The sequence below is a fragment of the Ostrea edulis genome, chromosome 7 (assembly GCF_947568905.1).
Source record: "Ostrea edulis chromosome 7, xbOstEdul1.1, whole genome shotgun sequence".
In the NCBI taxonomy this organism is placed as follows: Eukaryota; Metazoa; Mollusca; class Bivalvia; order Ostreida; family Ostreidae; genus Ostrea; species Ostrea edulis.
Genome location: NC_079170.1, coordinates 10320210 through 10340171, shown reverse-complemented (window position 1 = coordinate 10340171; position 19962 = coordinate 10320210). Strand labels below are relative to the sequence as shown.

Genomic DNA, 19962 nt, shown 5'->3' with positions numbered 1-19962 from the left:
ACATTTAGTGTACACACTATATGAATTAGCAATGGTTTTAGGATGTAATTATATAGTTATGTAATCTTTTCATTTTAAGATGGCTCAAAAGACCATTGCTGAAATAGAAGAGATGTCAAGTAGTAGGCAGACTCCATACTCAGAAAGCCTAATGGCCAAAGTTATAAAGATTGGGCATGTGACAAAGTTTAAGAACAGTAACGGTGAAGATGCTGAGCTTATAAATTTTAGCTTGGCCGACAAATCTGGTGCCATTCTAGCCACTTGCACAGACAAAGGAAACGAGAGAATGATCAAAGAAGGAAAGACCCTTCACATTATGAAAAATGGGAAAGTAGCTATGTCTTACAAAACAAAAGTCATGGCAAAGGCAAGCATGCACATTCCAGATGCTTTGGTGGAAAGGGCAGAACACCTCATTCACCCAATATCCCCAATCAAAAAGGTGGAAGAACTCTTAGCTTCACCATTGAGAACAATTTCAACAATGAAGGGACAGCTGTCAAAGGTATGGAAAAAATGACATAATTTCAGCAAATAATTACTTCATTCTTATTTTTAGAATTTTTTTTAGATTCTCCTCGCCACCTGTCCAACTTCTTTTTACCTTTTCCTCACTTTTTTTTACAGTTTGGTTTTCTTGGTTTTGATTCTGGTCGAGATCGGTATTCAACTCTCCATTTCACTTCCATTTTGAATTCCACAATATCTGCGTGAACTTGACAGACATATTGACATCTGGCTATATGATAATTGTTGTATTATGTATTAAACAAGGATCATTGCTTGTGAAAATTTGTGAGGAAGTTTAATACGACATTTAAATGGATCTCTAATATGAGTTTTTTTCGGGCATACAATAGATAAGTATGCACCATCAACAAAAAAAAAAAAAAAAAAGAAAAAAGAAAGAAATATCTGAAACACATAACAATTAAGAAAAAAATAAAAACCGCCTGCCCTCCGCGAATAAGAAAAAAGAAATGAAAGTCAAGTAATTTTTTTATTATGGCTGTAATTCCACTTAATTCATTGTAAAAAGAAGAAAAAAATATTCATTGTGGAAAATAAGGGGGAAAAATAACAACATTCAACAACACCTTCTTCCTGTGCTATTAGATGAGGATGTAACCTTGCAAATATTTCATTCTCATGTATGATTTTTGTTTTATCTAGAATTTGCAAAAAAAAATTAAATGTATATTTAACTTTTCATTGAGCATTTCATTTTATCATATACTTGTGTCATCATTTTAGAATATTCAACATATTTTAACTTATTTTGATAGATTGAATCAACAAGGACTGTTAAAGTAAATGATACAGAGACCCTCATAAGAACAATTAGTATACAGGAGGATGGGGAAAAAATTGATCTCACACTGCGGCGTGATCTGGCGGAGGAAGATCTCAAAATTGGCCAATATTTGTCGATTTCACACTGCATGCTGAATGAATGACAGCTACAGAAAACGTTAAACACAACTAGAAATTCCAGAATTCAGGTATACAATATTCTTATCTGTGCAATGTTAATATTTTTATGAACAATATTTACGGAAATTGCAAATTAGGTATTTTGTACATTATGCAATTAAGTTTACAGTGGAAATGATCAGGACATGCATTTTATTCTTGAAATGTGAAGGACGTGTAGTGTCATTGTGATCATGTATAAACGTACTGGCTATTATCAAATTCAGATAGTGTATGCTTCTGAAATTTACAACAAGTATTAAATGTACTTGTGTTGTAGAGATGTATATACTTTTAGATTGCATAAAATTGCGCCTATTTATCAAGGTAAAAAATTGATCGTTGATTTCAATATGCCTTGCCTATGGTTTAGTGGTATGATAATTTCCTACACTATATTACTTCTTTTATGTCAATATGATGCTAAATTTCTTGCATGCTTCCACATGAAAATTCACAATTCATCAATTCATTCTGCAGATCATTCAGCCACTTGCAACCACTGTGAGAGGCAGCATTGAATCCTTGACTCTTAATGATATGGTAATGGAAATTGCTGTGAAAGAAAATTTCAAAGAAGAATTTAAAGATTTCATGGTAGATTTGGCCCTTGTTAAAAGTGTATTTCCAGAAACAGAATTAAAAAGAAATGACGACATGGAAGACTACCTCCTCGAAAAACTTTCAATTGAGGTGGAGCTCCTAGTTCAAGGTTCCAGTGTTCAAAATTTGCAGTTGATTGTGCCGACAGGAGACATGGAATTTTCCCTTGAGGTTTGAGATTAAGGATTTGTTTCGCAGCTTACCCTGATTATTCATTGTTTTTTTCCCTTTTTTGCGTACTGGCTGATATCATCTTTATGTGTGGTATGCAAATGAAATGTATATACTAGTAATGTACATTGATAGGTAGATTTACTTTATATCTGATATCTGTAAATACCTGTACTAGTGATTCTCTTCAACAAAATCCCAGGATAAGACGAATTTAACACTTTGAACCATTCAGCAAGCCATTCACACCTTTTATTATGCTTTGACTTGTGTATACATTTTTTCCCCGTGTAGTCGAAGTTTTAATATTGTTGAACAAGACTACTTTTTTCAGAAGTGACGTGATTGTATATATTAAACTGTTATCTTAAATTGACCTTGAAATACTTTGGCCCAACTATGTAGATGAATACTATTTTGTGTGATTTAGGATATGTTTGTTAGCACTTGTTATGTGGGAGAGTTTGTCTTTTCATGTATATTGGCCGATTCACTTATGAAAAATTGTATATGTATACACCTTTGTAGGTATATTTTCTTCCTACAATCCTAACTTCACAAGCATGTAAATCTAGTAGATTTTTTGTTTGCATTTGTATTGTGGGCGTGTTTCTTATTTGTTGAAGATATGGACTGGTTACGTAGTGAAAGAGTCATGCCATGACAATGAATCAACCTTTATAAAATCCTAGAGATTCTAAAACTGCATGATATTATATGTACAGATTACAAATAGTTTTATCAATGCAACGTGAAGATAACGAACAGTGATCAATCTCATAACTCCTATAAACAATACAAATAGATAGTTGGGCAAACACGGACCCCTGGACACACCAGAGGTGGGATCAGGTGCCTAGGAGGAGTAAGCATCCCCTGTTGACCGGTCACACCCTCCGTGAGCTCTATATTCTGATCAGGTAAACGGAGTTATCCGCAGTCAAAATCAGTGTGCCAAGAACGGCTTATCAATCGGTATGAAACACGTCAGACAGCATTTGACCCAATGATAGGTTGTATTGATGATCTAGATCGTTATAACGACCATAGAATTTGCGAAATGGTGACTTCAATTGAGACATCAACTTGTTTGACAGAAGCTGACCTCGATTTAAAAACTGACTATACGCAGAACAAGCTCTTGCATATCGAATCAGTTGAGATATATAAACACCATATGCAGGTGATAAGGGAATATTGCTACATAAATATGGGAAGTTGACGATGGAGAAGCTGAAATCATCCCGTTTGTCATACAGTTGAGTTGTCAGTTTGCTGTTAATGTCTATTTTCAATAAAATATCTAAGCATGAAGCAGAAATGGACGACTCTGTGATGTTCTTTATTTCGAACTCACAGGGATATATCAAATCGACATAAGAATGAAAGTTATTATTCTTAATAGACAAAACGTCATCGATATATCGAAATGTCGAATTGAAGGCCACAGCGAGAGATTTTTTCTTCTCACGTAGAAGTTTTTGAATAAATTCTGCTTCATATGAATTTAGAAACAGGTCAGCTAACAAAGGAGCACAATTCGTGCCCATGGGAATTCCAACAGACTGTTGGAAGACCTGATAACCAAAGACCACGAATATATTGTCAATGAGGAACTCTAGCATATTTTTTATTTCAACTTCAGAGTACTTGTGCGTGGAATCCGAGTGGTGTTTAACAAAGTAAGTTTTTGAATGACTGATCACTAGATATGAATATTTCCGTTTTCCATTTTTGTTGAAGAACCAACTGTCTATGATATCAAAAAGTCTAGTCTTTAATTCATCGTGAAGAATGATCGTGTATAGTGTTGAAAAGTCATAGGTTTTAATGTCATTGATTTGGGAAAAATTCTGTGATTTCAAGTTTACTAAAGGTTGTTTAGAATTTTTTAGAATCCACATTTGATTAACACCACTTCTGGCATATGTACAGTAAGTTTGAAGTTTCTCCTTCACAGCTGTTGATATTTTCGTGAGGATCAAAGATAGGGGCTTGGTAGAGCACTTGCTGGATCCAGCAATGTATCTTTGTTTGTAAGGGGTTTTATGTAGTTTAGAAATCCAGTATAGGTACGGTAACTCATATTCATTCGACCCATTGACTGGGATATTAAATGTGTCTAAAACTGAAGCATGATTTTGAAGAATTTCATCTTTTGAAAGGTTAGTTGGAGTATAAGTACGATTACCAAAGTGGAATCAATGCCAAGTTCGTTGAAAATACTTCATTTAATATTTCTTTCTTTTTTGTTGATCATACATCGTGATATTTGCTAATTGTTTTCATGCCACATTAATGGTGTTTGTACTGCATCCTTATAGTAAACAAATCTGCAAATCATGCGTGTAAATCCAGATAAGTCTTTGTTCTAGTTCCTTTACATCTCCAAAAAATCTTTTATACCTTTTCACATGTTTTTGCTGTACTTAGATTACAGATATTATAATTAAAAAAAAAACTCTCTCAAATTTGACTTTTTTGGTACATGTTTTAGAAAAAAAATGTCTAAATAAGTTCGGATATTTTTGTAACAGTTTTAAGAATAATTTTCTAGCAATTCATTGTGATAAAAAGTTGTGCCATTTCTTCATTTGTACATCTATTCATTGTAAGATTAATACACTTTGTCAAACTACATAATCTTATTTACTGCTTATTTTACTTCTTTACTTCCCCATTTACAATACAATTCTGGAAATGCACTGTACTAGTTCAAAGTATGGTGCAAGAGAACTGGAATTAGTAAGTTTCAATTATGTTCAGTTTACCTGTGAAATATAATTAGAGAACTTTGTCAAAATATATTCTTGAAAGTTAATAATTCCTTTTGCTAATACCACTTCTTACTACTATACCATGACATAGGTTATTTGCCTAACCATGCTTTTTTAAACTACTGTTGGTAGACACGGCTAGCAAAGTTCTGCCTATATGTTGTTACAAGGTGAAGGTCAGTTGGTGCGAGTGTGTATTGAATTTGAGAGCAGAACGGAAAGCATATGCCGTAGGCCTATATGTAACAGTGTGTAGCTTCGATAGAACCATTTTCTCGCAGTTTATCTACGTCTTTGTCCAAGTGCTTGTTTGAAAAAGTACAGAGACAAATTCTACTGGGTTTTTTTTATGGCAAAGTCGTTGTGCGGACAAAAAATATTCACGTCTTGTCCCTCATACCTTCCTTCGAAAAAACACAGTCCAAATCATCTCTACTGAGAGCAAGTACATCCTTAAACGGCACAAAACACCCTAATGCAGTGTTATTTACAAGCCGATAATGTGATAATTGTTTGTTTGTCAATTAAATCTCATCTGTTTATGAAATGGCTAACAACTGTTTACAAATCTTCTCGCTCGAGGTCGCATATGACCTCACAGATAATGGCGCGTAAAATGTCGAAGAAAATATGCATATCGCAAGATTTGAATTTCATCGCTTTCAAAGTCGAAAACTACGCAAACTGTTTCATTTAAAACATATGTAAAGTAGTTTTAGTCATGAAATGAATTAATTTTGCTGAAAAAATTAAAAAGTTTAAAACATGCGATGTGTCCTTCAATAGCTGCATGGGTTTATTCTATGCATAAATAAAACTTACATAACAGAAAAAAAATCGGAATTTATTATATACTTAGTGATATACTTATTTCAATTATGACGTCACATTGTTTCGAGGATTTTATCCCAGTAAATATTGTCATAACATGCCTTAACGTACCCGCGTAGAAAACAAAGAATTACAATGTTAGAAAAGGAAATAGAAAAAATTGAGCTGTCATCGCATCATTTAATAGATATGAAAAAAATTCTCTTGAAGTCGAATTAGATGAAATCTATTCGAAAACTACTAAAGGTGCATTTATTAGATCCAAAGTAAATTGGATAAAAAATGGAGACAGGAACACATCCTACTTTTTACGACTAGGTAAAAAACCAACAAGTTGCCAATACAATACATGAAATTAAAGAAGACAATAAAATAATAAATAAAACTGAAGATATAATGAATTCACTTTGCAATTTTTATGAAAACTTGTATTCAACAAATCATGTCCCAGATAAAAATATTTAAAAAAAATAATATTTAGAGGATTGTGAATGTCCTCAACTAATCAATCAAGAAAAAGATATTTGTGATAATCTTCTAGCGGTTTCCGAATGTGCACAAGCTATAAAACAGATGAAAACCAACAAATTTCCCGGATCTGATGGGATACCTATCGAATTCTATAAAATATTTTGGAATGACATTAAAAATTACTTTTATAAATCACTAATTACAACATTTGAAAAAGAGGAAATTACTTTTTATCAATTATATCTCTGATACATAAAAAGGGAGAAAAAAATGATCTTCGAAATTATAGACCAATTAGTCTTACAAATTGGGATTATAAAATTTTAGCACAAATTTTCGCTATAAGATTACAAAAAGTTATAGATAAACTAATGAGTAAAGACTAATCTGCATACATTAAAGGTAGATATATCGGTGAAAATGCAAGACTTTTACTTGATATATTTGAATACTGTGAAAAAAAAAAGAAAAAGAAGGAGCAATCTTACTTCTTGATTTTCAAAAAGCTTTCGATTCTGTAGAATGGAACTTCATGTTCAACACCGTTAATAAATTTAATTTTGGAGAGCAATTCATAAAATGGGTAAAACATTTATATACAAATTCTGTATATCGCATAAAAAATAATGGATGGATGTCTAGGACCTGTAAAATGACCAAAGGCATTCGACAAGGATGTCCGATCTCAGCATTGCTTTTTTTATTTATCGTAGAAATAATGTCGAAAAGAATTCGTAATTCACCAGAGGTTAAAGGCTTTAGTAATGACCTTATGACTAATGAAATTTAACTACCTCAACATGCAGACGACACATAACTTTTTTTTTTTTTTTTTTTTTTTACAGGATATCATATCTATAGAAAAAGTCATTAAAATAATTGTACACTTTGTTCAGGTATCAGGAATGCAACTCAATAAAAATAATATGAAGGAATACTATTAGGTCCTTTGAAAAACCGATATGATAAATTATATATCAATAAATGCTTGGGAATATGATGCTAAACAATGTTACAATAAAAACTGGACGGAAAAAATTAATAAACTAGAAAAAAACTTACAATGTGAAATACAAGAAAATTCACCTTATATGGAAAATGTACTGTAATCAATACTTTAGTATTAACATAATTATACTATAGTGCAACTATATTACAATATCGAAGAAAAGAATCCATAAAGAAAATAAAGAAAACAATCTTCAAATTTCTATGTGGCAAAAGAGAAATGATAAAAAGATATACTTTAATTGGAAAACAAGAAGAAGGAGGAATATGTATTGTTGATATTGATTGTAAATTAAAAGCACCCACGGCTGCTTGGGTAACACGAATTTTCAATGAAAAACAATCATCTTTAAAATCTTTCTTTAATTCGTGTATTCTTAAAAGATTCATTACACCCGAACATCTCATAAAGACAAATACAACCAGTGCTGATGAAATAAAACAAATTTTCAAATCATTACCAATATTTTACTGCAAAGTACTCAGTACATTGAATGAATGCAAACGTAAAACACATAACATAATAGAGATGACTGACGTTGAAGTATTGTCTCAAACTACATGTATATGGTTAAACAACTTGACTCGATTTAATGACAAACATTTTCTCTATGCAGATTGGATAAAAAGTGAAGTTTTATACATTAACGACCTGTTTGATGAAAAAGGAAATTTTCATGATATCAATTATTTTTCTAACATTCTTGTCAACAAGTCTAACTGGATTTGCGAATATAACACACTGAAAAAGGTTATTGAACCTGTCAAAAATATCACGATACTTCAAAAGGTGTCTATATAAACATAGGAAAACAAAGTAACATTTTGTTAGAAAACAAGAGAAGAATACCCCTAAACTTGATAAAAAATTAAACAATATATGACATCTTTATCAAACAAATCTTTATTAAACCCTACTGTGAGAGATTTTGGACAAAAAGCTTCAATTTCAATTTTAAAGAAAACAAAACAAATATTTATCAGTCAAAAATCACTAAAATCAAAAACAAGCAATTACAGAATTTAATTACAAACTCTTACAAAATCTACTTAGTAATAATAAATCTGTTCACAAATGCAAAAAGAACGTATGCAATCAATGCCCGTCCTGCCAAACACTCGAAGACACAAAACATTTAATCTTTGAGTGTAGAAGCGTACAATTGATATGGAAGAAATTAGAAAAACATTTGAAATTTAATTTAAAGTGGAAACATGTTGCATTAGGATTAGAAGTAAATAAAACTACCATTTCAATAAATCAATCATTATCATACCCAGCTTTTTACATATATAAAATAAAGATTAAGCTAAGTTATGAACAAAAAGAAGAAAATATTAATGACATTCCTATTTTGTAAAAACAAACGTAATGTTCCAATACGAGACTTATAAACACTGAATTTGAACTTCAGTTATAAATGGTTTTATGATATTTCTATGACTTTGTGATGATAATAATTAAAAATAGTCAGACTATCTGAAGGGGTCTGTCCTTCAGTAGCGCTGTCTGGAGGGGAAAACACGGACATTCTGTGTTTAAGGTTGTTCCCCACTGGCAGCATGGCTTATCGAAAAATATATCTACTATATTTGTATATATTTGATATAGTATTATGAATATCGAATTTATTTATATGAATGTGTATCTATTGCCTCGTTCACATGGATGCGCATTAAATTTTACTTCACATCAAATTTGATGCGAAGTAAAATAATGCGCATTAAATTAATTCGAATTAAATAGCGTTCCCACGGCGGTAATATTTAATGCGAAGTAAACTAATGCGCATTAAATTCGTATGCATCTCTATTAAAGGGTGCGCGAAATAAATTAAAGAATAGACTATGTTATTGAAAATTATTTTTATAGATATTTTAATGAATATTGTGTATATCTATACAGAATTCTTTGTTCAAAACGCTATATAGGCCTACATGTAGTATACTACATGTTTACAATTTAGGCCTACATACATAATTCTGATCTACACATAAGGAGTTTGTTGTCTTGTTTATTTATATGTTCCCAAGAAATTACTTGTTATTTCCTCCGACAACCAGCATTCAATCTAGACAATCTATTGTTTCTTCATGGGCCCAATTTTAAAACTTCGGAACGTCTTTTTCACCATTCCGCTGACTACTGTTATGACGTAATTTTTAATTACTAATACGTATTATAAGTCTACTGTGACGTCATATGGTATAAAAATTAACAATGAACGGCATATGTTTTAAAAAATGTAAAAAAGAAAATCATATTATCACTATTTTAAAACATTGTTGTCGTATTTAAAAAGAATTCCTTCCACATGTATTATTCAGTATGCCTATGCAGAGCACAGATTTACGTCTGACGTTATCTAATGACATGCTGTTTGTACATGTTTTTAATGATTATTATCATTTTGCTTAGTTTTTCGTGCAAAACTAACATTAATATATATAGCTGACCATGGGTATGATGCACGTGACCCAAATTGGCCATTACGCATGCGTCTACATTCAATTCGAATTAGCTTCGCTTAGCATTCACACGGAGCTAATGCGAAGTAAATTTAATTCGCATTAAATCGCGACGTCAATTTTAATTCGAAGTAAACTAATGCGCATTAAAATCTCCGTGTGAACGCGGTTCAGATTTAATTCGCATTAACTTACGTTTAATGCGAATTAAATTCTTCGTGTGAACGAGGCATTAATGTATGCATATATGTCTTATATATTCATTTTTAAAAAAGTAATACCGTGTATGTGTTTATATATATACGTATGTAATTAATAAAAAAAAAATACAACCAACCCAATGGTCCCCTGGCACCATGGGTGATGAATAAGCGGAAATATCCTAGGATATTTTATCCCAACCAAAAGTGTATGCTTCCAAATAATATTTATATACCCCCCTCCAAAAAAAAAAATCGCCCTCACCCGTTAGAAAGCATAACTGTACACCCTTGGAAGGACTAACGCTAAAACGAAATATATATATATATATATATATATATATATATATATATATATATATATATACCAAGAAAAGACGAATTTGACTCCACTTTTTTCGCACACTGTTTTTCCCTATAATAGCTCTAAAACTTCATTGTTATTTCGGATTTCAAACATTTCGGTTGAGCATCACTGAAAAGACATTATTTGGAAAAATGCGCATCTGGTGCATCAAAATTGGTACCGTATGAGTTTTACATACATCCACATTTAGCGAAACAGAAAGTTTGTAATCTCCCAGACATCATTTCCACCATTATCGAAGTCCCCCTCGTGATCAAACAAATCAAATCTTGTGGGGATCTGGGTTAGAATAGATCCACAGTACCCCTTGCCTGTCGTAAGAAGCGACTAAATGGGGGAGGTCCATCGAATGGGACGGCAAAAACCGAGGCCCCGTGTCACAGCAGGTGTGGCACGATAAAGATCCCTCTCTTCTCAAAGGCCGTAAGCGCCGAGCATACACGTATGCCTAAAATTTGCAACCCTTCACCGATAAAATTGACGTTTTCATATGGGTGAAAAATTCTCGGGAGGGACGTTAAACAATACACAATTGATAAAGCAAATCACTGTCAACCGCTAAACGATATTTATTCACATTCTCCCCATCACCAACTGAATTCATAGCCTGCACAAATAAAACTGGATACATGTATATACATATCATTAGCCAATTTGTATGTTAGCATCTAGTAACTTATGTTGGAAAGACAAGTATGTCACCTTTAGAGGACTTCTTTATTATGCCCGTACATTCTAAAGACAGTTCGGATATATTGTTATCCTGATCCGTCATTTCCTCTGCCACGCTTTTTTCTTCCGCAGACTCCTCTTTTATTGCAAGCAGTTGCTAATCAATATTTTGGAATATGAAAGGTGATTTCCTGTAGATGTGCAGTAAGGTTTCAGAAGTTCCATTTTTATCCGGGGGAGGGATGGGGATGAAAAATGACATCTTTACGAACAAAAATAACCCCCTGCTTCCCAAAGCATGGTTTCATATAAATGTCGAGTTATGTTTCAGAATTTTGATTTTTACCTTGGGGACTAATTAGGGATTAAGAAAACGATTTTTTCTACAAAAAACCTTGGTTCCCAGAACTCGTCTTAAAATTTATACAGTAACCAAATCATCTAATGAGAGGTTATTGGTGGTTTCCTTTTTAGATGTGCAATAACGAACAATGGGTGGAAAAACGAACAAAAACGTCGTGTACAGTTCAGTGGTGTATAGCAAAAATATATTTACATCAAGGGTTGGTCTAACCCCCTAAACCAAATATATTACTGCTTCACATATTTAGATGCATTAAGAATTCTGGTGGGCACGTACCCTGGGCTCATTCCAACTTTCATAAGAATCTCAATTCTTTTAAATATATTTCAACAATCATGAAATAGGGTTGGGATGACCCCAGGGTACTTACATAACTGAATACCTAATGCATCTTGAGATATGCAGTAATAATATATATGTACAGGTATATGGTATCGGGTATGAAAGAGTAAAGATAACGAATAGTGATGAATTTCATAACTCCTATAAGCAATACAAAATTAAAAGTTGGACCCCTTTTAATTGCACAAACGGCTTGTTCGCTAGTTATACGAGTATGACGAAAAGTATATTTAAGATATAATGATCGCATTTTCGTGTATCTTGCAGGATAATCTCCCAAGTTTAGAAATGTTTTGAAATATAAATGCCAAGGCTTTTCTATTTCAAACAACATTTCGAGACCAAGGAGGTTATGCGGCAAGATATATGAAAAGAAGTACGTTATTTCTATTCTACTACGGCTAAAAAATGTACACCTGATCGTTTTCCTATATAGATACAAATTTAGTCACTATGACGGCATGGTAGTTTGAAACGGCCTACATTCAGGGTTTTTTTTGCTGACGAAAAGGGTGAGATAGTAGGGGTATTCAAAGTCTATTTTGAAAAACAAATATTCCAAGTATTTAGTTTAATGTTACCAGATTACATGTATATCCATTGCTTTGAAAACAGTTCAAGAAAAACTTGTCTGTGCATCGCCATGATTACATGTGTATGGAAGGTGAAGATAACGAACAGTGATCAATGTCATAACTCCTATAAGCAATACAAAATAGATAGTTGGGCAAACACGGACCCCTTGACACACCAGAGGTGGGATCAGGTGCCTAGGAGGAGTAAGCATCCCCTGTCGACCGGTCACACCCGCCGTGAGACCCATATCCTGATAAGGTAAACGCAGTTATCCGCAGTCAAAACCAGTGTGCCAAGAACGGCTTAACAATCGGTATGAAACACATTAGACAGCATTTGACCCAATGCGAGGTTGTACTGACGAACTAGATCGTTACATGGCTCTCGAAATACAGATGATCGGTTTTCACTGAATGACAAATGTTCTTCTGTCATTTATGAATTTGATTTACAACATATATTGATTGATGTTTATGATTATAAAAATGAATTATCAGTTATCAACTTGATTTATGCATTAGTAAAACTCATGCAAGCGAGATGTGTCAGTTTTCTCATGATCAGTTAATACGGTATAAAGGTATATTGTAGAATGATAAGATTTATTGATTAAAAAATAAATCCATTTATTTCAGCATAAACCAAAAGTTGAGTTATAATTTTAATGAATTCAGGAATTGCTATTTCCTGAAATTTTTTCATGTACTGGTTTTGCTTTTAGAGTTCTTCCTTCTTGAAAAAGAGATCATTGAGTCACCACGGAAAAGTTGACTGGAAAAAAGTTCTTTTGAGTATTTTCTTATTGACTCGAATTTAAGTCATTTAATAGCGTAGGTGAAATAATATACACAAATATTACAGAAAACGCGAAAGATTACGTCGATGTTGTTAGATTTTAAAAGGTAACGAAACCTCGTGTTTAGAGTTTGATCAGACATGCCGAAAATTAAGAAGTCAAAAAGAATAGCTGAAAAGAGGGTAGGGGTACAAAGAAATCAAAATGACGCAAGCGACGAATAGCAGGAGGGAAAGCAGGCTAACGGCAGAGGTTAGGGAACCGGGGATAAATCTTCGGGACACATGGCGCAGGACCCAACTCCACACACCGAAGCAGGTACAGTAGAAACTGAAGGTCCGTTTTCTTTGAATGAAAACTCTGATACGCCTCAAATGGTCGTTAGTTATAACAATACTTTAGGGCTGAACATGTCTCAAGATACGAGAAATAAGATTATTAATGGACAATATGTTGATTTAGCCACATTGTTGGTTAACTCCAATGAACCTTAAAAACAAGCAATTATCATGGTAAATGGGGAATTGCAAACTACGGACAAAATTTTTGGAAAATTACCTAAACAATGAGGTGGCAAATCAATTATTACAAGGTTTTCAGTTTGGTTTCCGAATTGGCTATCAGGGTCAAAGATTAGGGGTGAAAAAAAATCAGTCCTAAAGTTCCCAGAGGCTGCAAAGGAAAAAATAACAAGTGAAGTAAAATTAGGAAGAATTGCAGGCCCCTTTTTGAACAAACCAATATCCAACTTAAGAATTTCACCAATAGGTATAGTACCCAAGTTGGGGGTAGCTAGAGGTTAATAACATACCTCTCTTACCCGGAAAACAATAGCGTCAATCAAGTATTTAGTTTAATGTTAACATATTATATACATTGCTTTGAATACAGTTCAAGAAAAACTTGTCTGTGCATGACATGTTTACATGTGTATGGCTCTCGAAATACAGATGATTGGTTTTCACTGAATGACAAATGTTCTTCTGCCATTGATGAATTAGTTTTACAACATATATTGATTGATTTTTATGATTATAAAATTGAGTCATCAGTTATCAACTTGATTTATGCATTAGCAAAACTCATGCAAGCGAGATGTGGGTCAATTTTCTCATGATCAGTTAATACGGTATAAAGGTATATTGTAGAATGATAAGATTTATTGATTGAAAAATAAATCCATTTATTTCAGCATGAACCAAAAGTTGAGTTATAATTTTAATGAATTCAGGAATTGCTATTTCCGGAAATTCTTTCATGTACTGGTTTAGGTATTAGAGTTCTTCAATTTTGAAAAAAAAGATCATCGCGTCACCACGGAAAAGTTGAATGGAAAAAAGTTTCAATTTTGTGCAAATTTTCTATTGAGTATTTTCAGATTGATTCGATTTTAAGTCATTTAATAGCGTAGGGGAAATGATATGCACAAATATTACAGAAAACGCAAAAGATTACGTCGATGTTGTTAGATATTACAAGGTAACGAAACCTCGTGTTTATAGTTTGATCAGACATGCCGAAACGCGGTTGAGTTAAGGCTCTCCCCATAAATGCCAGTCCTGTACATAAATGCACTTTACCGCACCGGTACATTGCACGACGTCACAATGAAAACGTCATGACCTTCGTCATGACGTACATATCTACAGTCCTTTTGTGGTTGGAAATGTCAAAATATTGTTTCGTAATTTACCAGTGCTGTCAAACGGTAAACTGTAATCGTGTAAAAGTTTCTGTCAACTGGGTTATATTAATTCTCTTTGATATTGAAAAAGTTTCAATTTCTTTTCTATATAACACACATGCTAAAGCAATATCCATATTTTATTGTGATCTTGATATCGCCCCTAATCTGCACGAATAGTTACTTTCACAATGGACTCATTTGCATAAACAGGGTTTACGTATATAAAAGTTTCATTATTGGCACGACACCCCGAGGTTTTTAAGTGAAAGATGCTTGATTTATGCAACATGTGAACTTCAGTGCAAAAGGAAAGTTAGGGGAGCATGTTCTGGCTTCAACAGAAAATATGTTTTTCAGGCTAGATTCAAGTTCGTATATGCAAAAATCGCTGCATCTTGCATATTCAATGCAAAAATTAGACATGTTACAAGTCACAATAAACTTAGTCTCAGCACTTTTCAAATTAAGAAATTAATATGCTTTGAAGTTATATTAACTTCAACTTGATATCGTGCCAATTCAACGATTTATACATACACGATACGTTTTTATCTTGATATTTGATCACGTGATGCAGAGTTGATGTAGAGACTGTCGGTCTGGTGAAAAATGTATAGGAGGTCAATATGCACTTAATGATATATACATATTGTTTTTGTATAAAAGGGTTGTTTTTACAGAATTTGTCACAAATTGACCTGTTTATCAATGCTTTTTTTCCTGACATATTTCTATGGCCCTACTGAACACAACTACGAAATTATGAAGTAAAAAAGAATAGCCGAAAAGAGCATGAAAAGAGGCTACAGAGAAATGAAAATGACGCAAGCGACGAATAGTAGGAGAGAAATTAGGCTAACGGCAGAGGTCGGGGAACCAGGGATAAATCTTAGGGACACATGGCGCAGGACCCAACTCCAAACACCGACGCAGGTACAGTAGAAACTGAAAGTCCGTTTTCTTTGAATGAAAACTCGGATACGCCTCAGATGGTCGTTAGGTATAACAATACTTTAGGGCTGAACGTGTCTCAAGATACGAGATTATTAATGGGCAATCTGTTGATCTAGCCAAGTTGTTGGTTAACTCCAATGAACCTTAAAAACAAGCAATTATCATGGTAAATGGGGAATTGCAAACTACGGACAAAAATTCTAAGAAAATTAACAATATTCAACAATGGACGGATGCTTTTATCATACAATATGTATATGCCAGCATATACTTGAAGGCCCATCCAACCAAGGCATTGGATCTTTTGAAATATATGAAAGACATTCGACTAGCAGCAGCGAGGTCATTCAGTTTGAGGTTCAAGGAGTATGACCAGGAATTCCGGTTAAAGCGTGCGAGGAATCCATCCGAAAACTGGGGGGGGGGGGGGGGGGAGGGGGGGTATTTGACCATGAATTGTGGTTATTGTACTTTACACCAAGTACTAAATTTTTGGCTGCCGATTCACAAAACAAGAGTCAGAAGAAATGTTATACCTATAATTACCAAGATTTTTGTTTTAGGGCTCCATGCATTTTTCATATTTGTGTCTGAAATGCAATGCCCCACACCCAATGACATTTTGTTCAAAGAAAGGGCAAGCACAATTCCCCAAGGGGTACAAGACATTTCGAGGTCAGGGTCAATACAGAGGCCAATATCAAAATACAGGAGGAAGAGGGCGGTTGCAATATAGAGGGGTAGGGGAAATCACTAATATGTGGAAGCTAGGCTATATCCCAATAAAATTTCAAAATTTAAAACCACTTTTGGAAATTTACCTAAACAATGAGCTGGCAAATCAATTATTGCAAGGTTTTCAGTTTGGTTTCCGAATTGGCTATCAAGGTCCAAGATTAGGGGGTGAATAAAAAAAATTAAATCAGTCCTAAAGTTCCCAGAGGCTGCAAAGGAAAAAATAACAAGTGAAGTAAAATTAGGAAATATTGCAGGCCCCTTTTTGAAAAACCCAATATCTAACTTAAGAATTTCCTTTTTTGACTGTAATCTAGTGAGAGGGGTCGCAATATATATATTCCAAAGAAAAAAGATTGCAAAATTGTGCACTTAAATGACCTTTGACCCAGTAGAACTCCTTGAGGTCATAGGATAACATGACAAACTTTATAAAAAGTCTTCCCTGTTCCATTCTTAACAAAATTCTGTCATATGTCTACCCAAAATCGTGATACATGCATATGTAAATGGATTTGAAAATATTGTCATTTAGTCTTTAAAAAAAGCTCTAAAATGTGCCGGTAGAGAAAGGGTTCAATTGATTTACTCGAGATTTGGTATAAAAATTCAGTATGTTTTCCCATAATTTAAAGATTGATCTCTGACACCCACTTTTTAAAGTTCCGTTTTAAATCTTAAGACATGACTTTGAAAATTAAGTGAAATTTTATATATTGACATTACTCCTAATATGTGCTTTTAAACTCTCAAATTTGATATCATAAAGTTTTTTCGTCTATCAAATACAAAAAGGCCATCATTTCTTTCAATTACTTGAAATAAACTTTTTTATCTGCATTGTTAGAAGATATGATTAAATATTCATTTTTATGTTATGATTGATTTGTGTGGCATATATTGTGTTGACACGTTTGAAACACTGTAGCTCAACCCAGTTTTTCTTTTTGATTTCCTCATTCTTCTTCAAAGTAGAATTAAACAAAAAATTCCCCTAAAAATTGACATAACTCCAAACATCAGCTGCGAACCTCATTCAAGGTCTATATGATCATTTTCAATGGATCTTTATTTGATTTTATTTCTGCCTAGTGACACGCGTTGTTATAGCGTGAACCGAAAACGAAAATATCGATATTCTAAAATGGTGCTTCGTAAACAAATAATTCTTTTGGGGTCTTTCATAACCTTGGCTAATGGAATATACTTTAATCTAAAGATAAGACCAAGTCATTGAAAATACAATTCATCGAACCAAATTCTTATCACTAAGTAAATGTACACACCGTGATCACTGTTTTTGACAGTGCACAAGATAACCTACGTAGGACAAGGTGTATCTGAAACTGCAAGTTCAATCTTTTTTCTGTCTTCAAAATCAACAATAATTGTTAATAGATATGATTTTAATCAACTTAAGGAATATAAAATCTACGAGATCAGAAGAAAGTGTGTTTTGTATATTGAGTGATTATTTCAATACGAATGCCCATGTTACGAAGAAGCAGTATCAAAATAGAAAATATCAATAAAAACTATATCATAATATACTTGATTGCTTTTCATCCTTTCTTGAAAATTGAAATTGAAACTAGATGTCAATGAGTAAAATACTGTATGTGCTATTCAGATTATTCAGTTACTCATTAGAATTTGTGAATATTTCAAAGGCATTGCTACAGTGTGTATTTTGTAAGAAATTAAGAATACGAATTATTCATACTTTCAGTCGACGAAGTTAAACTAGGAAAAAATTACCCTGAGAAATGTATTGCATTGATTTCATCTTAAAATCTTCTTGAGGGAAAATTGATTATAGTTTATTATTTTGATGTTACTTTGTTTTGAAAGAGAGATGATTGAGGCATTATGTATATTTAAAAACACAACCACTCTCAAGACCAAAGTAAAAACAAACCAAGAAGCATAACATATTTCTATATCATCACATCCCAATTACTGTTCTTTTATTTTGTTATGTTATTACATTTTAAAATTAAAGTTACATTGATTTTGCTTTGAAATTTACAAAATTCTCTCTCATTTTCATCCAATATATATCGCTGGTAATGCACCCAAGTTTACATAATCCGAACAAGATGCACATTGACGAAAAGCTAGAAATATCCAGAGAAATGAAGTACGTTAAGTAAGTTCATTGTTTAAAAAAAGCATATGAGTCGTGTAACACTCTCTTCCAAATTCTTCAGTCATTCGTTTTTTTCCCCTTCATATTTCAAGGTAAGATGTCTAGTAAACTATTCCATGACCTTGGAATATCATCGGAAAACGTGACGGAATACAGGTATCATGTATAAACTAGATTCATAATTATCATTTATTTACAGTACAGGTAACACGGATCTCTTGTTTACCGCGTTCCCGCGATGGGAAAAATCAAACGCGGTAATTTAGAGGTACCTCAGGTCAACCTCGTTCTCATCGCAGGATGACTATCAGCTACCTGTCCCCGTCGCATAACATTTGTTGTGAAGTTGTTGCACAAAATTTGACCCTGAGGATATCGAATTACATAGGCTATATTGAAACGAATACCAAATAACATGGGGAATCCGATACTTAGTCAAACAATTTTCTGACAAGATCTTCATGATAACGATTTATTACACAATTTTGAACAGTATATCAATTCCTTTTCTGTTTGGATCTATCAAATGTACGTCGAATGGCATAAGCGTAAATTCTTGTATAGGTTAATGTTCTAGCACCATTACATTCCTTAAAAGTTAGATGGTCAAGTTTCTTTCCCGTTAAGGAATTGAGGGGGTACGAGGATAAATGGTGACGTTCACCTTTCTGCACTTGCTGACGAGTTCGCTACGTTTTGAATTCGCCCAGACACAGTTGTGTTAAAAGGGAGATAAGATAAAAACATTAATTTCACCCAATGACAAGAAGAGCAAAAGGGGCAAAAATAAAACGTGGCAAAAAGTTCCCTGTATGCAATATTGACTTAAAATCCTCAGTTTAAATTTAACTATGATTAACTGATAGAGAATATATATTGATTGGAAAATACAATTAAGTATCAACCTAATACTAGCAAAGTGTTTGTCACATAAAATATCTATTGTTCAATTTCTTACGTTTTTCATTCGGGCTCAGTGGCTCAGGGTATAGAACTTCTGAATTCTATTCAACAAGTCTCAGGTTTGAATCCCATTTACGCGTGTGGATTTCAATGAAAATATTGAAGGATACATTGTGACAACTTAAAAGCTCCATAGTGAAAGAGTTGTGTAAGAGAGAATTAGTATAGCCAAAAATCATAAAACTGAATTCAAGAGAACATTACTAAGCAGATGTCCAAAACTCCCTATTGCTGATAAATAATGGAACTCTGGAACAATAGAATGACGTTACAGGCGGAATTTGACCAATATTGCCGTTTTTACTTATAGCATTACAACCTGGTGATCTGCTGGCATTGACTATTATCACC

General features: G+C 33.2%; 2 protein-coding genes across 2 annotated transcripts in view; both read left to right on the top strand.

Moving 5' to 3' along the window:
* Nucleotides 1-19962, top strand: part of LOC125656182 (uncharacterized) — a 374718-nt gene that overhangs the window by 46543 nt on the left and 308213 nt on the right. The window lies entirely within an intron of this gene.
* LOC130047789 (uncharacterized) lies at nt 152-1460 on the top strand. The gene is made up of 2 exons (XM_056143256.1): nt 152-508; nt 1290-1460. The coding sequence occupies exons 1-2, from the start codon at nt 152-154 to the stop codon at nt 1458-1460; spliced, it is 528 nt and encodes a 175-aa protein (XP_055999231.1).

Excerpts from the sequence above, each read along its gene's own strand:
- LOC130047789 (XM_056143256.1), top strand. The coding sequence starts at position 152 with ATGGCCAAAGTTATAAAGATTGGGCATGTGACAAAGTTTAAGAACAGT. Across the intron at positions 509-1,289 it reads TGAAGGGACAGCTGTCAAAG|ATTGAATCAACAAGGACTGT; the intron begins GTATGGAAAAAA and ends TTATTTTGATAG.